Raw genomic sequence first — 20,728 nt, 5'->3', positions numbered from 1 at the left:
CTCATTCCACATCACTCCAACCAAACCATGTACTTGGGGTATGGGGGTTGAGGTGATGATGGATCAACGAACTCCATTACACAAACCAAATAAACGTGCGGATGATGGACCATTCCATGCTTCACCAAACACGCCCTAGGTTTATAGAAACAGGGCATACCGAATTCTACCATGATAGATGACAGAATGTAGCAAAATAAATCAGGTGACTTTTAATGCTCCTATTGACTCAAAATTCAAATTTGCATGCAGCAATTTCACATTATGCGGATATGATAAGATATGAAAGGGCGAAGGCCAGGAATATCATATAGGCATATATTAAGAGCCAGGAACTGGAATTTACATTGCATTGCTGATTTATTGGAGATCGATAAGCAGAACATTAGTAACATATCTCCAAATACTACTTTGCTCATTTGGCCTTCAATTGAAAAATTACAGAAACCAGATGAGCAGTGAAACAGCTAGGGAAAAAAAATAAGAATGACTAGAGCGCGGAAACGAGCTTTCTCCAACAAATAATTGCCATTCCTCGACAAAATCTAGGAATGAAACAAAAAAGATTACACTCTATTTACCCTATGCAACCTCCTTTGAAAAAATCAAGGAGACTAACGAAAGCCCCAACAGATTTGTGATGATGCGTCCGGCAAATATATCACACATCCCGAGCAACCAAATGCATCATGAAATGCCTTTGGGTGCTCCTGATGGGAGCCTGCTAATCTCTGATAGCGAAGAGGAGTGTGCTTCTTCATATCTTTGTATCTCCTATATGTGATTCAGGAAGGTTAGATACATATCTTCTGTTTAGGCGATAAGCATCTTTACATTAAAAAAATATTTAACCAAGTTACAGTCATATTGTTAAAGAAAGCTAACAGCAAAAGTGCAAGTCTATGGTCTGCTACCAAAGGACAAATTGATGTCTCTGGCAGCAATAAGTTGCTATCTCTGGGGATGTTCAGCCAGCAATCTGTTTTCCAGCTGAAAAGAACCTCATAGCCAGAACAGAACTTCCAACACTAATAATCATAGGCTCAACAGGGCTTTTAAAACTACAAGGCAAATTTAGTTTCATTAAGAGAAGGCTTTTGCCAACAATCACTCTATTAAAATTTTTGGCACAAAGTTGATATTCAAAAATAGTTCAGTATATATATACTTTTGTATCACATAAATAGAACATTAACGAAGTAATTCTTGGTTTGTCCTAACGAAACAACCCTGTAATTTTAAACTGTGGTGGTGTTATACAAACTTATAATAGAGTGAAATGCACCATAGGCCCCTAAAACTATTCTCGCATCTTCATCTGGGTCCATGAACTCACAAACATGATTATCTGGGTCCTTCAACTTTCTATGTATTTCATTACAAGTGTGAATCCAGATCCATGATTGGACCCTGAGTGAAATCAAGAATGAATCACTATGAAAAGTTGAAGGACCTAGATAATCACTTTGAGCGTTCATGGACCCAGATGACAATGCCAGAATAGTTAGGGGCCTATGGTGTATTTCGCTCCTTATTAATATTCAATAGAGGTGCAAATCCAGGCAGACCTATAGACTACTTGATGCTTGACAGGTAGGAAACCTAAATACTTGTCCATGTGGAACAGGAGCACACAACCAGAAATTTCAACCACAACTGCAAAAAATTCAAAATATACGTGGAACTGGAGGGAGGGCACAACTGTTTCTTCTGTAGCAACAATACCTACTTGATCAAATATGTGAGAAATATGTGAGAATATGTGAGAAAAAGGAAAAGACCTGCGATAATGTTGCAGCTGAAGCAGATTTGCGGGATTGCAGTTGACCCTTCAAATGGTTTCGGTGCTGCTGCTGCATGTTCTCGAATTGCAGAAGAAGGGATGGGAAATTGATTGCACTATAGTTCTGTGTGTCTTGGTTTCGATTGCCGTCTTCTGTCACTTGCAGAATCTGAGAGTATGGATTTGCTGAAGATGTGCGCTTAATATTTTCACTGAACGGCACAGTTTTCAGTCGAGTCCTCAAGATCTTGAAGGCTGCACTTTGCTGCATAAAATAGTTGATAAAGGTATGAAGCCCAAGTTATTATACTTTAAGGGGTGCCAACTTCCCTTTAGTAAATGTTCAAGAGGGCACATGCAGATTGTGTAACCTCTCCAACAGAATCTGGTTACAAAATGTTCAATTCATTTTACCAAAAATCACATCCCACATGCAAAGTGGAGAAGCACAACAAGGTGGATGCAAGAAGAACATGGGGACCATGGAAATACAATTTTGTACATCAGACGCTATTCCAACAGATAGTTTCAATGTTTGATTACAATGTGTCTCCTTGTAGCGGACTCTCTTAACAATTAGTACCAAGCATCAAACAACCCTTACACTAGGAAACTAATCACTACTTTCAAAAGGTGAAGTCCATTCAAGAGATACATATCTTAATGCAAAATTACAACAACTATCTGTGTTAGAGTATATTAGGCAACTCCGGATATGGTTAGTTTAGGATTGATTGTAATCCCGGGTTAACCTTACTTATCTATAGGAGAGGCTACTTGCCCTCCAAGCCATGTACTCCTATGTATTCGCCCTAGAGGCTCAATGCAATACATCCCACACATCATACACAATCTTACAATCTGGTGTTTTGCCTATGAACTGGATTAAAACTGTCCTAGAAAATGTGCAAGAAGCTCAATTTTTACAGGGCTCAAGCACGCAGCATGAACTTTTTGTCTAGTTCATGTTACCCAAACATTCATTAAACATTAAGCAAAGAAAGGCTGTAGGAACCACAGTGGAGGAGAGATAATGATCATACCTGAGGCAACAGCATTAGGAGACCATAAAGAGTTTTCAGAAGCCAGGTGTGTTTTCCAGGCTCAAGAAGCTGCATTTTTTATGAAGTATGTTATGGAGCTCCCATGCCAAAATGATTAGTAAGAACAGTGTAACAGTTAAATCTTTGTACCCGACAAACAAAAGAATTTGCACAGCATACATGTTATCACAGTTTCCACAACATGTTGCACCACAAAAAAAAAACCATCATGTTTGCAGCTTCCAGAATGTCAAAGCATTGAGAGATGGCAAATATTTTGACTTTTGAGAGAACCTTATACCAAAAGGGCAGCTGGCATATAGCAAATGTACAGATGAACATCAGGGTACAGAGATTGATTCATAACGATCATGTCATGGATCACGTAGAACTAGAAATCAAATTAAAAGCCAAGTAGAAAGCCCACAATTTCAGAATTCAATGGCACATGAGAAACAGAAACATAACCTTGCAGGAAGGGATGATCATAAGAACAAGTTACCTGTAAACGCAAGTAAGCAAATACTGGAGTCTCCAAGAGACGGATCAATTTATCTAATTGAACCAAAAATTTAACATTTATGTCTTCTTCTCCCAGAGACTGAATAACACAGCTTGCGTGACTGTATGCCTTCACACATTAGAAAGCACATCCAAAGATCAAATGGAGTCCTAGCAAGCAACACAACTTGCGAATCAATCATTACCTGAGCAAGCAAACACAAGCTAATTGTAGCCATCGGAGAGTGGCGCCATGAAGCATATAAAGACTGAAACAAGTCCTTGCCACAGGAATCCACTAATGACTTCTTAAGAAGAGAGCGGAGCCCACCAAGTTCAGTTGATGTGAGCAAAATCAAATTCAAAGCCTGCAGGTAGTTAAAAAACAATACACAAATCTCACAATCACTTTTGGCAGTAGAAGAATGTTGTAAAAGTAGCACACACCTGAACCATGACGGATGCAAAATCAAGGTCAATTTCACTCTCAAGAATAGTGGAGAACTCCCGATATACTTTTTCAGCACCAAGAAGAACACAGAGTCGACGGACTATCAAAGCACCACGCCTGTACAAGTACCTCAAATCATTATTTTCTAGGATGCTCACCAAATATTGAATCACGCATCCTAAAACCAAGAGATATGATTAAAAAAGCAGAGTAAGCTTTAGTTACATACTTCTCGAGCAGAACATGATTGTTGTGGAAGGTGCGGATTAGGTAAGATACAAGATGATGGAAGTGGTGAGACTCTTCAGCTATACATGCATGAACTTCCAATACTAATAGGACGACCTGCACAAGTAAAATGCTGTGATACACAACCACCATGCTCAAAGCTACATTGGCAGAATGTATAATGTCATGTGGGGCATCGCGTACAGGCGCAGGCCGCGCGGCCAGGGGCAACAACCGTGCGCCACAACTGGCTAGGCGTGATCTGCGGCAGGAGGCGTGCAGCCGCATGCATTAGTTCCTAGATTGAAGGAGTTAGTTTCCAATTCGTTAGCAGCCCATGGGGCCTTCATATATCGTGTAATCAGCACTCTTTTGGGATCAAGCAATGAACACCTATCTCCTACCTCTCTCTCTACTCTTAATCTCATCCCCTTCACCATTGAGCAGTTAGGCAAAAACCCTAGCGCTCCTATCCGCCGAGACTACGAACTACGTAGTCGAGGTCCCGCTGTCTTGGGCGCTGAGGTCCTTGACAACCTGGTATCAGCTTCCAGGCGTTCCTCGTCTACCACACCACCGCCAAACCCTACCGCGCCGCCGCCGCCAAACCCCACCGCGCCGCTGCCGCCTTTTCCGTCCATCAACTCCATGGCCGAACCTACCTTGGCGGAGCTTGCTACCATGATCAAGCAGCTCGCCACGAACGTGGAGTCGCTGCAGTCCAAGGTTGATGGGCTCCAACAGGAGCGCACCGATGCGTCGTCGTCTGGTCCCCGCGCGTGGGTCACCGGCGAGCACCACAACGATCGCCCACCCCGGTTCCAGAAGATGGATTTCCCCAAGTTCGACGGCAAGTCCGATCCTCTCGCATTCATCAACAGATGCGAGTCCTTCCATCAACAACGGATCGCCGAGGAGGAGCAAGTGTGGATGGCGTCGTACAATCTAGAAGGCGGTGCCCAGCTGTGGTACATGCAAGTCCAGCGCGACGAGGGCACGCCGCCATGGCGTCGCTTCACCGAGCTGCTCAACCTCCGCTTCGGTCCGCCCCTGCGATCTAATCCGCTAGGAGAACTGATGGCGTGCAAGCGCACGGCGTCCGTCGTCGACTTCCAGGAGCGATTCGAGGCGCTCCTCCCTCGGGCCGGCTACCTGTCGGAGGCACAGAAGGTACAGATCTTCACCGCGGGACTCCAGCCACCCCTCAGCCTCGACGTGGAGATCCATAACCCACAGTCTCTCGCCATCGCCATGAGTCTCGCCCGCAAGTTGGAGCTGCGCGACCAATGCGCACTCGCCGTCGCGCCACCGGCTCGTCCTCAGCAGAAGGGCATCCTGCCGGCGCCCGCGCCACGCCTTGCGCTTCCCGCGCCCGCGACGCCGGCCGCACCCCAGCAAGCGCCGGTCCTGGTGGAAGGGCGCCAAGTCAAGCGCCTGTCACAGACAGAAATGGAGGAACGCCGCCGCCTCGGCCTCTGCTTCAACTGCAACGAGAAGTTCGGCAGGGGCCACAATCGGGTGTGCCAGCGCATCTTCCTCCTCGACCTGGCGCCGGACGACGACGACGACACGGCCTCAGACACCGACCACACCACGCCGGCCGACCCCCAGATATCGCTCCATGCGATCGCTGGCGTGCGCACGAGCGAGACGATGCAGATGCACATCATGCTCGGCGGCGTCTCTCTCCTCGCTTTGATCGACTCCGGCTCCACCCACAACTTCATCGCCGAGGAGGCGGCCGCTCGCATCACGCTGCCATCCCCCACCCTCGACAAGATGCGCGTGACGGTGGCCAACGGAGAGCGCGTTCCGTGCCATGGCGTGTACCGCGCCGTGTCCTTCCACGTCGCCCAGGAGGCATTCTCGGCGGACTTCCTCGCCTTGCCGCTCGCGGGCTACGACGTCGTCCTGGGCACGCAATGGCTGGCAACGCTTGGGCCACTCCTGTGGGACTTCCGCACCCTCTCCATGACGTTCTGGCGGGGTGACCACCAGGTGTGCTGGCGCGGCATTGCGGGTCCGCCTGGACCAGCTCTGAAGTCCTGCAGCGGCCGCGACTTCCTCGACGCCATCATCGCCGAGTTCGACGGCATCTTCGCCGAGCCTTCCGGCATGCCACCACCCCGCGCCCGCGACCACGGCATCACTCTGCTGCCCGGTTCTGCCCCAGTGGCCGTTCGCCCGTATCGCTACCCGGCAGCGCACAAGGACGAGCTGGAGCGTCAGTGCGCCGCCATGCTCGCCCAGGGCATCATCCGCCGGAGCTGTTCCGCGTTCTCCTCGCCGGTCCTGCTGGTCCGCAAGCCCGACGGGTCCTGGCGCTTCTGCGTCGACTACCGCGCTCTGAACGCCATCACCGTCAAGGATGCGTTCCCGATCCCGGTGGTGGACGAACTCCTCGATGAGCTCCGTCGCGCTCGTTTCTTCACCAAGCTCGACTTACGTTCCGGCTACCACCAGGTGCGGATGCGCGCGGGGGACATCGCCAAGACCGCCTTCCGCACCCATGACGGCCTCTACGAGTTCCTGGTGATGCCGTTCGGCCTCTGCAACGCGCCGGCGACGTTCCAGGCGCTCATGAACGACATTCTTCGGCCGTACCTGCGCCGCTTCGTCCTCGTCTTCTTCGACGACATCCTCATCTACAGCGAGACATGGGCAGATCATCTCCGACATGTGCGCACCATCTTCACCGCCCTGCACCAGCACCGGCTCTTCGTCAAGCGATCCAAATGCGCATTCGGCGTCGAGTCGATCTCCTACCTCGGCCACACCATCTCAGCTGCAGGAGTGGCCATGGATCCCGCCAAGGTGCAGGCGGTGGCCGAGTGGCCGCAGCCACGCTCGGCGCGCGCGGTCCGGGGGTTCCTCGGTCTTGCGGGGTACTACCGCAAGTTTGTCAGGGAGTTTGGCGTGGTTGCCGCGCCCCTGACGGCCCTCCTTCGCAAGGACGGTTTCTCTTGGTCGCCAGAGGCGGCAGCAGCCTTCACCGCCCTCAAGACGGCGGTCACCACGGCTCCAGTACTCGCCTTGCCGGACTTCACGCGGCCGTTCATCGTCGAGTGCGACGCCTCTACGTACGGCTTCGGGGCCGTCCTCCTCCAGGACCAGCATCCGGTGGCGTTCTTTAGCCGGCCGGCAGCGGCTCGTCACCATTCCCTGGCAGCATATGAACGGGAACTCATCGGTCTAGTGCTCGCTATTCGCCATTGGAGACCGTACCTCTGGGGGCGCCAATTTGTGGTAAGAACTGATCACTTCAGTCTCAAATTCCTTCTCGACCAGCGCTTGGCAACTATTCCGCAGCACCATTGGGTCGGCAAGTTACTGGGGTTCGACTTCACCGTGGAGTACAAGGCCGGCAGTACGAACACGGTGGCGGACGCCCTCTCCCGCCGCGACACGGAAGAGACGGCGGTCATGGCCATCTCCGGTCCTCGCTTCGACTTCATCGATCGACTACGGCAAGCTACGTCGGCCGATCCGGCGCTCGTCGCGCTGCGCGAGGAGATCACGGCGGGCAATCGGGAGTCGCCTTGGTCGCTCTCTGACGGCCTCGTCACTTTCAACGGCCGCATCTACATCCCGCCGACGTCCCCACTACTCCAGGAGATCCTCGCCGCCGTGCACGACGACGGCATGAGGGCGTTCAGCGCACGCTGCATCGTCTACGCCGCGACTTCCACGCGCCCAACCTTCGCAAGATGGTGCAAGAGTACGTCCGCGCGTGCGCTACTTGCCAGCGGTACAAGTCCGAGCACCTGCATCCCGCCGGTCTGCTTCTTCCGCTACCGGTGCCCACGGCCGTGTGGACTGACGTCGGCATCGACTTCGTGGAGGCGCTCCCTCGCGTGGGCGGGAAGTCCGTCATCCTCACCGTGGTGGATCGCTTCAGCAAGTACTGCCACTTCATGGCATTGGCGCACCCGTACACGGCGGAGTCGGTGGCCCAGGTGTTCTTCGCCGAGATTGTGCGTCTCCATGGCGTTCCGCAGTCCATGGTCTCTGACCGCGACCCCGTCTTCACCTCGGCGTTTTGGCGGGAGCTCATGCGCCTCACCGGAACAAAGCTGCACATGACGTCGGCGTTTCATCCACAATCGGATGGCCAAACGGAGGCTGCTAACAAGATCATTGTTATGTACCTGCGCTGCCTCACAGGAGATCGTCCGCGGCAGTGGCTCCGGTGGCTTCCCTGGGCCGAGTACATCTACAACACCGCCTACCAGACGGCGACCCAGGAGACTCCGTTCAAGATCGTGTACGGCCGCGACCCTCCCACTATTCGCTCTTACGAGCCGGGCGACACGAGGGTGGCGGCCGTGGCGAAGAGCATGGCAGAGCGGGACGAGCTGCTCGCCGACGTTCGCTATCGTCTGCAGCAGGCGCAGGCGATCTACAAGTCCTACTACGACAGACGCCATCGTGATGTTCGGCATGCCGTCGGCGATTGGGTGTGGCTTCGTCTTCGCCAGCGCGCCACGTCTTCTCTCAATTTGCCAACCAAGGGCAAGCTCAAGCCACGCTTCTACGGCCCGTACCGCATCTCCGAGGTCATCAACGACGTCGCCTACCGCCTTGAGCTCCCAGCGCGTTCGCGGCTCCATGATGTGTTCCACGTGGGCCTCCTGAAGAAGTTCATCGGCACACCTCCGACTACACCGCCGGCCCTTCCTCCGATCCACTACGGCGCGGCGGTCCCGAAACCAGAACGCGTGACTCGCTCACGCCTAGCACGCGGCGTTCGCCAGCTCCTCGTTCACTGGAAGGGCGAAGCTACATCATCGGCTACGTGGGAGGATCTTGACAGCTTCGTCGAGCGCTACCCCGCTTTTCAGCTCGAGGACGAGCTGCTCGTCGAGGGGGGGAGAGATGTCATGTGGGGCATCGCGTACAGGCGCAGGCCGCGCGGCCAGGGGCAACAACCGTGCGCCACAACTGGCTAGGCGTGATCTGCGGCAGGAGGCGTGCAGCCGCATGCATTAGTTCCTAGATTGAAGGAGTTAGTTTCCAATTCGTTAGCAGCCCATGGGGCCTTCATATATCGTGTAATCAGCACTCTTTTGGGATCAAGCAATGAACACCTATCTCCTACCTCTCTCTCTCTACTCTTAATCTCATCCCCTTCACCATTGAGCAGTTAGGCAAAAACCCTAGCGCTCCTATCCGCCGAGACTACGAACTACGTAGTCGAGGTCCCGCTGTCTTGGGCGCTGAGGTCCTTGACATATAAACAGTGGTTAAACCCATAAAGATATTGTACAGCAGGAAGTAGTCTGTCATGGCTGCATAGTTACCACAGACTCCTGCTAAAATAAAATACACCCGATCCGAGGTTCATCAAAGAACATCAGATTTTCAGCCTTGAGCAACATAGTGGATCTATAATAGCTAACAGCACAACAATCGGAATAATATTCAAATCAGCGATTACAAATTTGGCTGGTGATATGTTTAGATAACTGGCAGCATCACCCTCATCCTCTCAATTCACGAGGAGTAATTGAGTAGATACAAGTTACTCCGAGCCTGCCTTCCAGGAGAAGGGTGGAGACGAAAAAGCTCTCCAGGCAAACCTGGGGGCTTTGTTTATTTCTTTCTTTCTTGCCTCAACTCTAGTATTCATGGCTGCCTTCATAGTCATAGCCCATAGACCCCTTTCTAAAGAAAGTAACAAATCACCTAACAGATCTTATTCTTATCTAACCAAACCAAATCACCATATCTTAACTAACTTAGCACTCATCTTTAAGAAGCTAATTTATCATCTAAGCAAATTAGCAAACTAATATATTGGTGGTGCTAGGATGTGGTGCTACGGTGCCAGACCACACCACAGTAACCTGTGCCCTCCAAATGGATCCAACCCTGGCTTGAATTATCAAATATCAAATACTACCTCCATCCCAGAATATAGCTATTTTCAGGTTTTCTCCAGGTCAAATCTCTTAAACTTTGACTGTAGATGGTAAAAAAACGTAGAGATTGACAAACACAAAAATGATATTAGTTTATTTATAATGAAACCAACTATCATAATATGTAACCTTTTCTATTTAAAAGTAATTATTTTTGGAGATATTATTGGTCAAAGATGAAAATGTTTGACTTTGTCCAAGTCTAAAAGTTGCTATATTTTGAGACGGAGATAGTACTTAACTATAAATCACTGCATATACAAACAACAATATAATATCAGCCAACCAACAGCTCACAACATGCAGTTTCAAATATTCAAAACAAACATGGCAGTTTGGAAGGCTTTTAAAAAAACTCACCGCATCTGAAGGATCAGAAAGTGCATTTAGAAGTGGATCGAAAATATCGTTCAGGTACGCCAAGAACTGTTCCAGAAATTATGTAAATAAATAATAGGACTCTTAGTATTTTCTTAATCAAAATGAATTGCAACTCTTATATGCCCAACTCAAAGTTGACAAATTAAAACCAGGACAACATCGAAGCTTGAAAACATGCAGTCGTAACTTGATATTTATTGGAAATGCAGTCCAAAAAAAGCATCATAGTCTTTCAGTACCTCAACACGGTATCGAGCCAGTAGAGTGGAGAACCAATGTAATGCTTCAATTCGAGTGGCCTCATGTTCACTATTCAATTCTCTGAAAAGAAGGGGAGAAAATGTAAATGCCATATCACAATCGCCATGTCAATATAATTCTCAAATTACTTGCACAGGTAGGGTATAAACAATTCAAATTACCACAAAGAAGGTCCCTGACAGTTAAACTTAATTTCATATCCAAGGGATTGAGTAGAGAACCTTTTTCCAATTGAAAGGATTGCTCCGATATCAAATCCCTCAGCTGGATCAGCATTGATAGCACGAAGTTCCTCATTTGTTTCACGTGCAACCTTGCAAACAGAGAAGTCAATAAGTAGAAGAAAAAAATTTAAGTTTATCCCTGAACAGGCACACACCACAGTTTACATCTGCAGCAATTGTATAAATGAATCAAAAGCATAACACAGGAAAGTACCACTCGGATTTTCTCCTCCTCATCAGATATGCATGGTAAGATGGCGCCCAATATATCGGCGTAGTAAGGAACGAGTTGTTCCCCACCAAGCTTCACAAACTCATTGATCTGCACTTAAAAGGATAAACCATCAGATAAACATTCCTGCAAGTATCCAAATAGCCTCTATGCAGTCTAAGATAACAGAAAAAACATAAAAGACAAAATTACCCAGGTGATAGACGTCAACCGAGTGAATTCATCAGTAGAGCCTGCCCTCCGAACAAGTATTTCAGCCATACGACCATAATCTACATTCTTTTTTATTAAGGTAAAATAATCAGCACTGAATGAAAGCATAAAACATGAAAGAACTTAATACAGAGACAAAAGGATAATTGGAGGAATATCCGAATATGAATTGACAAAATGTCATTTATGTCTATGCTGTTAAAAGATTTGACACAGGTATATAGAGCAAGTTTCAGGAGAGCAGCCTTACTGGTGAGTTCTTTATCTCCTGCAGAAACTCTGAAAGTGCTGCATCGGCTTGCTGCCTTATCTCATGACTGGAATCACTCAGCATATTGAATAAACCTGCAGGGGTAGGCGGGTAGCGATAGAAATGTTGCTGAACAGTCAATAGAAGTAATGCACTTGGAGAAAGGGAGGGATTACCATCGAGAAAATCAGGAAGGAAACCAAGCATGTCAATATCAGGAACACTGTCCAACACTGTTATCCAACCCACCAAAAATTGTCTCACATAAGGGTTCAACACATTCATGCGCTCTCTCAAGAGCGGTATGAATTCTTCAATGCTAAAGAGAAAAAGCAAGATAAGGGCAAATCAGAAATCAACACTAGCATTAAGATAAGCATATTAACTAATATTGAAAAGGCAAATCATAAGCAGCATACCTGAACTGATCACTCTCAGTTACAATATCCTGGTTGATAAATAATTATCTTATCAGGGGTAATTAAGAAGAGAACAAGGGACAGGTTCTAGGATATGTGCGTAAAGTCGAGACGACTATACCTTGACAAGCCTGTCAAGAAGATGAGCTGCACTCTGCACATTAGCATCGGAATCTGCAGAAAGCTTGCATAACGCATCAAAAATCTTGTTGAAGTAGATGATGAAATCCCCTCTTACAACCTACAGATAGAAATTCATTTAGTGTAAAGCAAACATACCATTCATGTTCCATCACTGAACTAAATGTTTACCTTTGCTATGTTGTATAGTGCTTCACAAGCATAGTAGCGCACTCTGCTATCTTGGTCCAAGAAAGAACTAAGCACAGGAGGCACAATTTGCTGGAAGCACAAAACAACAGAGCTTAGTGTACAGTCAAATTGACAAAACAGAATAATTGCACAACCAGTTTAATGTAGACATTAAAATGGTTCATGTTAATGGTGCTTCTCTTCTGGGTGGACATGTAAGTGGCATAATAACAGTTTATGGTACATGTAACAGCAACTGTGAATTAAATGATTTGAACATGACCACACATTGTCATCTAACAATTTTGTCTACATGCCCAAGATCTAACCACATGACGAGAAAATTATGTACAACCTTGCAATATTTCACATAAATATCTCCTCGTGATACATCATATCAATTTCAATAGATGGCAGTAACATGCCTCCATAAAATCCTACGAGTTCACAGTATGAAGAACACCATACAGAACTAATATTTCCAATCCTCAAATGCAATTATTTTTTAAGAGAATGCCATAAAGGAAGTAGCTGAAAGTGGGAGGCCATCACAGAAGTTAACTATGTTAATGGTGTGAATCAGCAAGCATAATTTCCTTAAGCACTAATAGAATGGACCATATACAATTCATACCTAAGTCTCAGCTCAATAGATGTAAAAAAAAAGCTAAAATACTTGAGTTACGACCAGTAGAAATGAAGTCATTGACTTCCTGTTTCATCTACTAATTAGACTCCAGCGTTTGGTATCATTGACTAATAGACACTGTTCAACACGTTTTACACCAATAGAGCAATGCACGATCCAATGGTGGTGCTTGATAAGACAAGTCGATGCTACCGTTGACAATTCAGCCCCAGAGTTGCCAATTCCCATTTAAGGATTACGCAAGAGCTAATAAAAATCCAGCATGCAGGTTTAAAGCTAAACAGTCATCCGATTTCGGATTTCCTATACCCGTACAGATTCCACCGCACATAGGATGACACTGCATGAAGTTGAATATGAATAAACCAAACAGAATTTAAGAGTTAGCAGTAGCAAACCTCGAGATGCTGAGCTGCCTCACTGGTGAGTCCGACGGTAACTGCTGCGAGGCCAATCAACCCACCCTGCTAACATCAAAGCACCACAGAACTCAACAAATCTGACCCCGTCAACACCAGAAGCATGAACCACAGCGGTCTAAGCAAACCTTCCGATGGTTCGCTTGTGGCGAGTAGGTGAAATCGTTGATGAGCAGCGAGATGACCGCTGAAATCTTCTCATGCTCCCCAGCCGTTGCGAGCTGCTTCACGATCCCCTCAATCTGTACAAGACCACACGGCAACAAAAATTAAACCGTAAATCCCTGGCGATTGCTCGAAAACCATAGCCCCGCGAGGAATCGAAACCCCTCACCTCAAGCGCGGCGTTCTTCCGCTTCTCGTAGAGCTTGTCGGAGAGGTTCCGCAGCACGGCGCCCGGGATGATGGAGAGCGCGTCCGCGGCCATCGCCGGAGAAACCTCCCGGGAGATCCCCCTCCCCCGCCGCTGCTACAGCCTCCCGATCGCCGGCGATCGCCGCATCGGCCGCACCCCCACCCCACGGACCACGCAGCCGCGAGCCAACCCTAACCCGACGGGCCAGGCTCCAGGCGTTGAGAACAGGGAGCGGAGAGGCGAAACCCTAGAGCCCTGAACCCAACCCGAGCTCGCTCGCAGCAAGAGCACCAGCCTAGGAATGGATTTGGAGGCGGAGGCAACGGTGGTGTGATCTGGAGGCGAGGGGGCGGAGTGGGAAGGGGATCCGGCGCCGCTGCTATTTTCCTTCTCCTTCCAGGGGTAACGTTTACCGTTGTGGCGACCATTAACGGCGCCCGTTCCCCGTGGGTGCGGGTCCAGGGCGGAGGCCAGACTGGCAAGTGGGGCCGAGCTCCGTGACCTGGACTGCGGTGTACGAGGCTCGGTCCAGGCGTGTCCCGGGTGGTGCACTAGCTGTCTTCCTGCTGCAATTGGATACCGCAGCGCTGATGCCTGAGCTAGGTCCGGGTGGTCCATATGGCGGATGCCGGATAAATGGGAGGACAGGAGAGCATGGTGCGTGGACCAGGTCTATGCGATGCATGGGTGGGTTCGCGGTCTTTCTATACTACAAGCTAAAAAGAAGGAAGTTCTGTTTACCCAACCGTGAGTCTGCCTCTCCGTGGTTCTGCCCTACCCTCGCTCCAAAACATGTGTCCTGTCCACGTCCGCGGTCCGCCCCCACGCCTCTCAATGGTTACTTCTCACACGCCCGCCCTTGCTCCGCCGACCCCGGCGCCCCTCTTCCGCCGGTCCGCGCGCCCCCGCATCGCCAACTCAGTGCCACCGAACCGCTCCGGCGGCTGCGCTCCGTCGACCCGAGCGCCCCTCCTCCTCCTCCAGCTCGGCGTCACGACACTCGCCCCGCGCCTCCAGGGGCGGAGCTACAGGGTATGCCAAGTGGGCCGCGGCATACTCTGTGGCCCAGCCCACCTTAGGAGTAGTCGGCCAGTTTAGCAAATAAACACCTCCCCGTCCACTGCCGAGGCGCCCAAGCGCAATGCTTTGTTTCACTTTTGCGTCCGTTCGCATTCGATCCCATGGCCGAGACGCCGACACCTCCGTGAGTTCATGTGCTGTCCGTTCTCATCTGGCGGCAGCAACGCAGCGCAGGAAGCTCACCAGGGCATGCTCCTCCATGGCTCCGAAGCGGCGAAGCCTCCGATCCAATCTCCTGCAGGCTGCAGCTGCAGTCTGCTGCGATATCCAAAACCTTAACTATACAGGTTCGTGACCCTTCCTTCTAAAGTTCTAAGTTCCATCTAAGCCATGTGAATTTTGTTCACGCAAGGGAGCCCAATGTCATTTACCAGGAAAATTAAAGCACGATTGGTGCCCTTTGTTTCTTAAGCAACCTGAGTAACGGATAGACAAGCAATTTTACAGATTGATCAAATTGCCAATAGTCAGTAGGTAAGTTCATGCAATCACAGAAAAATATACATACGCTTAAGTAGTATTGTTTGAGAATCATTCATCATTCATCAATCAGCTAATGCTACATCTATCTTGCGCATTTATTTGTAGACTTATTGAACTATGAAGAGGAACAGAGACATCACATCTCTTTTTCAAAAACATGCAGCAAAGAAGGCAGCAGTCGCCACTGTTTCACCGCCTCCCCCGGCAACAGCTGCAACCATGGTAGAAGGTGAACCTCAAGAGCAGGGGATAATTGAAGAAATTGAAAATCCTAGACCATCTTCTCCGCCTCCAGTTCTGCCGCCGCCACTGCCGGTTTATGACATCAATCGGCTTCCACATGATCCCGGTGAAAGGCTTCCATTCAAAGCTATCCCGATCAAGATGCAATTAGAAGAGCATATATTCTCGGTGAATTTTGTATTATTTGATGAATTATTTAAAGCTATCTCGTTTAGTTTAAGACTTTGTATGTTATTATGAATTTCTCGGTAAATTTTGTATTATTTATGAATCATATCGTTAGTTGAAAATTTTTTTAGCGGCATACCTACTAGTAATTCTAGATCCGCCACTGCGCGCCTCCTCCGCCAGCTCGCGCGCTCGACGGCACGACCCGACCCGGCCGCTGCACGCTCGCCTCGCCTCCACCTCCTGCGGATCCACGCGCTCGGCTCGGCCGGCACCTCCCTTGCCGTCGGCGTGCTCAACGGCGCGCCGCCGCTGCCGGCGCAGGACGCCTCCCTGCCCTTCGCCCGGCGGCCGGCTCGAGCGCTCTCTCCCGCCGCGTTCCACGCGCCCCTGCCTCTGCTCGGCTGGATGCCTCCCTCCCCTTCGACCCTGTGCCGCCCGCCCAGCCAAAGCCACCCCCCATCATCGATGCACGGGTCTGGGGTGTCAGTTCAGGAGGATGGATCCGCGGAGGTGGTGGCCTGATGCTCTGCCATCCCCACCCGCTCGTCCTCTCGTCCCCATGGTTCCTATTCCTGTTGTCGGCTCCGTTCAGGATCCACGGAGGTGCTGACGGATGCGCCGTTTCCAGCCTCACAGCCTATCTGCATAATCACCGATCCAGCCGCAAGCGCCATCAAGGAGGTACCTTCAACTTAATCCTCATGGGGTCACCTTCTTCTACACCTACGATATCGACGACCCCTCACCAGCGACGTTGAGGTTCGTCCACCCCTTTGCTGATCTCACGGAGTTGTTGCAGGGCACGTGGGAGTATTGTTAACGTGCAGAAGCTATGGCTGGGCAGTCTGTGCAGGCACCCACGAAGCCATGGCTGCCAGTAAAGGATGCAGAACTAGGTGGCAATCAAGTATTCATGTTGGTCACAGCAGGGACATGGCATGAGGAAGAAAATACACATGATCTATATTGAGCCAAAACAATTTCTGTCATCTAATGGGAGCCAAAATAGGGGTAATTTTTTCCAAAGGTATTTCTGCTCATGGGGATGGCCGCAATGAAGTATTTCAAAACCATAGTTCTGATGATTTTTTGGTCAAACAGTTTCATCGTATTTTGTAGTACGCTAATACTCTAATTTGGTAGAATAGTATGCAAAGTAGTAGAGATTTTGATGTGATCTGGGGCATGAATTGACAATTACTAGGTGATTCCCCGCATGTTGCCACGGGAGACATAAAAGAAAGATTATTTTGGCTAAATAAAAAATTAATGACAAAATAGCTCTTGTAAGTATGAGACAAAATTTTCTTTTTATTTCTTTATACTTTTTTCTTCTTCTCTCTCATTTTATTTGTTCCTATTTATTTTCTCTACCTTTTCCTTTTCTCTTTTCATTTTCATCTTTTTCTTTTTTTCCTTTTAATCTTTATCCTTGTATTCTTGTTATTATATTATTCTTTGTCCACCTCTTTTCCTCCCCATCAGAAAACCATAAAAAAGGAGATTGAAAACTAAACACCTTGAAGATGAGCGTAAACACCACCAAAGACCTTTCATCTCCATTTTTCTAGATGCTGCTCTGGTTAGGGAGCGAACGACGGGCATGGAGGTTGCAACCCTGCATCACGGCGGCAGCGTTGCCGAAGATGAAGTCGACAGTACCCTTAGCTACATGCCGAGTAGGAAAGGGCATGCCAGAGGTGGAGTGGAGTTATTTAAACTCGATTGTTGGGACGATCTTTGGGTTTCTTTGTATTGCAGTCACGGCCTTTGGTTTTCTTCAGCTCCTTTCAGGTGTGTTTGTTGTGGTGGAAGAATTGATGGCTTACAATAGTGACTTGTGGTTGTGCATAGAAAATTAGTAGAAGGCATAAATAGAAGGTCCTAGTGGATGATGACGTGGATAGCTTGCATGTTGAGAGAAATAGAGTTATTGACTTTTAGTGGGGACTAACTTTATAGGTTTTATAGATTATGCATATACCATAGTTTGTTGTAGAAATATTTTTTATTCAACTTTCAGTTAGTGCAGCTCCTATATTACAAACACCGGTGACTAGGTAATTTATGTAGACATCATGGAAGCAACAAAAGCATTAATTTTAAAAGAGAAGTAATTTGGTCCTCCGATACCTTGCAATAAGGGCTCGGCGGGTTGCTCCGAATTTGTGATGGATTTAGTATCAGCGCTGTGTAATCTACTGCAACCTGAGGACACGATGTAAGTACCAATCTAACTGAGCTTGTTTCTAAATGTACACATACTCTGCTTATATTAACTTCTAGGCAGTGCAGAATGTTGTAGCTTGCTTAAAAATCATTGTGTACTCTTTCAACTATTCAATTGATCTTTTTTACTATACTGCTAGACATTGGGTCAACCTGTATCCTTGCATAAATATATTTCATTTGGAGAACAAGAGTTCCAGCTAAGTATAAATTTTTGGTTTTGGCTTCTACTGCATGGTAGATGCTAGCTGGACAACGGCAGGCAGTGCAGACATATTTTTCGAGACAAGTTATTGGGCTTTATGTGCTCAAGACAGGGAGATAATTGAACAACTGATCCTGCATTCCTCATCAATCAGCGAAGAAATCTGGTTCAGAGTTCAGAGTGCTCTAGATGGCAGGTCAGCATATCCGAACACCTGTGACTGAAACCTCATTCGCTCAGTGGTGGATGAAGGAGAAGTGAAAGAGCTGATTCACATTCTTCAACGGTAAGACGATCTTCTTGAAATGTGAAAGCTAATCTTTATCTTTATCAAGTCATGTTTCACATAAATTTATCATCAATCATCGTCTGAGCATTATTGTACTTACCATTCATGTGGCATTTGGCTATTGCTCTTCCATCCAGTGTTCATACAGTCAGTGGTGGAGCTTCATGTTAAATTCAAAGGCATCCAACACTAAATTTGAGAGTAAATCACTGAAAATTTCCTAAAGAGAAGGTGTCAACAAAATTTGCTCCTGAAGGATCAAAGCATACTCCTCACTTCTCACCAATCATGGGACTTTAGTGGAAGGGGCAATAGAGTACTGACCCCTGCTTTTCAGGTCATTGTGATTTGTGGCCGTTAACTTCCATGATGCATTTTTTTTCTTTCTTTGCATTTGTTGGCTAGAAGGATTTTCCTTGCAGGTGCACATCCCATATGCAAAATCTTATAGGATATTTCCCTTTCTCAAATTTGTGTATTTTAGGAATATGAATTGAAGGAAGATATGGCCAGAAATTGTATATTGATTGATGAAGAGGTATATAGGAGGTACATATATATAGGCAAGGAACCCTAGGGCTTATAAAAACAGAGCCAATCAGAGGGATCCTTGCCTAAACGATCAACCCTAACATATCTCCTAGGGCCGGCGCAGCAGCCAGGAAGGCTGGTGCGGCCAGGCGCCCAAGGCCCAGAGCTCTAGCCCAAGCACAACCCATAAAGGGCGACTACAATCTTCTAACACGCCCCCGCAGTCGGATCGGCAGCACTGCGAACGTTCAGACTGGACCTGAACTCACTGAAGATCGAAGAAGGAAGCCCCTTGGTGAAGATGTCGGCGTATTGCGATGTGGTGGGCACATGCAGGATATGTACATCACCTAGAGCAACCTTTTCCCGGACGAAGTGCAGGTCGATCTCTATGTGCTTGGTGCGCTGATGTTGGACAGGGTTGGAAGACATGTAGACGGTGCTGATGTTGTCGCAGTAGACGAGGACAGATCGCCGGAGCGGTACATAAAGCTCGTGAAGAAGTTGGCGCAGCCTGGATACCTCAGCAACAACATTAGCCACAGCCTGATACTCCGCTTTAGCACTGGATCTGGAGATAGTATTCTGGCGCTTGGAGGACCAGGAGACGAGGTTATCGCCGAGGAACACAGCATAGTCCGAGGTGGACTTGCGCGTATCGGGACAATCAGCCCAGTCAGCATCCGAATACGCTGTCAGCTCAGTCGTAGAGGAAGGGCGCAGGAGCAATCCCATATGCAGAGTGCCGCGAATATACCGAAGGATGCGCTTCAAAGCAACAAGATGAGGCTCCCGAGGGTCATGCATGTAGAGGCAAACTTGTTGAACCGCATAGGCAATATCTGGTCTGCTGAAGGTCAGATACTGAAGAGCACCAGTAAGACTCCTGAAGTCTGTAGCATCCTGAACGGGAACACCATCTGCACTGAGCTTTGGATTGCAATCAACCGGAGTGGAACACGGCTTACACTCGGACATGCCAGCGCGAGCAAGGGTATCAAGCATGTACGGGCGCTGGGAGAGAAATAAGCCATCACCTTGGCGCTGGACCTCCATGCCCAAGAAGTGATGAAGCTCACCCAAATCTTTCATAGAGAACTCCTGCTGTAGTGCCTGAATGATGTGCCGAAGAAGAGCCACTGAGGACGCGGTCAGGACAATGTTATCCACATAGAGGAGAAGATAGACAGTGTCCGAGCCTCGATGGTAGACGAACAGCGAAGTATCGAACTTGGCCTCCACAAATCCCAAAGACAGCAGGTGGGTGGCGAAGCGACTGTACCACGCACGAGGAGCCTGCTTGAGGCCGTAGAGGGACTTGTTCAGGCGACAGACGAAGTCCGGGTGAGCTGAATCCTCAAATCCTGAAGGCTGAGCACAGTAGACTGTCTCTGTGAGCGTGCCGTGAAGGAAAGCATTCTTCACATCAAGCTGGTGAATCGGCCAGTGCTGCGAGAGTGCTAGGGAGAGCACTGTGCGCACGGTGGCCGGTTTCACTACTGGGCTGAAGGTCTCATCAAAATCAATGCCAGGGTGCTGAGAGAAACCACGAAGAACCCATCGAGCCTTGTACCGCTCGAGTGAACTATCTGCATGAAACTTGTGCTTGAAGAGCCACTTTCCAGTCACAACATTGGCCTGTGGGGGACGAGGAACAAGGTCCCAAGTGTTGTTCTGAAGAAGGGTTGCGAACTCTTCTTCCATAGCAGCCCGCCAATTTGGATCAGCGAGGCCACTGCGGAAGGTCTTCGGCATTGGTGAGAGCGGTGTCGCATGGAGCAGTGGGCGAGGGGGCATCCAGAACCCACTCTTGGCTCGTGTGGTCATACCATGCTGGTTGACCACAGGGGCACGA

General features: G+C 48.6%; 1 protein-coding gene and 1 long non-coding RNA gene across 10 annotated transcripts; one reads left to right on the top strand and one right to left on the bottom strand.

Annotated features, from left to right (window-relative positions):
* Positions 1-292: 292 nt before the first annotated feature.
* LOC120646815 (protein VAC14 homolog) lies at positions 293-14,037 on the bottom strand. 4 transcript variants are annotated; one of them, XM_039923304.1, is made up of 20 exons: positions 13,622-14,037; positions 13,416-13,529; positions 13,267-13,332; positions 12,220-12,309; positions 12,029-12,148; positions 11,908-11,936; positions 11,665-11,807; positions 11,489-11,583; positions 11,218-11,304; positions 11,008-11,115; positions 10,791-10,882; positions 10,548-10,629; positions 10,288-10,353; positions 4,008-4,123; positions 3,775-3,895; positions 3,534-3,695; positions 3,329-3,457; positions 2,827-2,895; positions 1,782-2,048; positions 293-774 (listed from the first exon to the last, which is right to left on the bottom strand). In XM_039923304.1, the coding sequence occupies exons 1-20, from the start codon at positions 13,712-13,714 to the stop codon at positions 688-690; spliced, it is 2,136 nt and encodes a 711-aa protein (XP_039779238.1). In that variant the 5' UTR covers positions 13,715-14,037; the 3' UTR covers positions 293-687. The 4 variants fall into 4 exon arrangements, with proteins under 4 accessions (XP_039779238.1, XP_039779237.1, XP_039779234.1 ...); XM_039923303.1 differs by having other exon boundaries at positions 13,267-13,335; positions 13,622-14,032; XM_039923300.1 differs by having other exon boundaries at positions 11,489-11,807; positions 13,267-13,335; positions 13,622-14,033.
* Positions 14,038-15,790: 1,753 nt separating this feature from the next.
* Positions 15,791-18,877, top strand: LOC120646814. Of its 6 annotated transcripts, none has more exons than XR_005664617.1 (4): positions 15,895-16,300; positions 16,419-17,874; positions 17,910-18,339; positions 18,480-18,877. It is a non-coding gene; the product is annotated as an uncharacterized LOC120646814 (long non-coding RNA). The 6 variants fall into 6 exon arrangements; XR_005664616.1 differs by having other exon boundaries at positions 15,904-16,300; positions 16,419-16,630; positions 17,191-18,339; XR_005664613.1 differs by having other exon boundaries at positions 15,905-16,300; positions 16,419-16,646; positions 17,191-18,339.
* The last annotated feature ends 1,851 nt before the right edge of the window (positions 18,878-20,728 follow it).

The sequence above is a fragment of the Panicum virgatum genome, chromosome 9K, assembly GCF_016808335.1.
Source record: "Panicum virgatum strain AP13 chromosome 9K, P.virgatum_v5, whole genome shotgun sequence".
Classification (NCBI taxonomy): domain Eukaryota; kingdom Viridiplantae; phylum Streptophyta; class Magnoliopsida; order Poales; family Poaceae; genus Panicum; species Panicum virgatum.
This window is presented reverse-complemented; position numbering and strand designations above follow the sequence as displayed.

Coding starts and splice junctions, on each gene's coding strand:
- LOC120646815 (XM_039923300.1), bottom strand. CDS start 13,714: ATGGCCGCGGACGCGCTCTCCATCATCCCGGGCGCCGTGCTGCGGAAC. Junction 10,883..11,007: donor AGGAGGAGAAAATCCGAGTG/GTACTTTCCTGT, acceptor TCTGTTTGCAAG/GTTGCACGTGAAACAAATGA. Junction 3,458..3,533: donor GCTTGTGTTTGCTTGCTCAG/GTAATGATTGAT, acceptor TAATGTGTGAAG/GCATACAGTCACGCAAGCTG.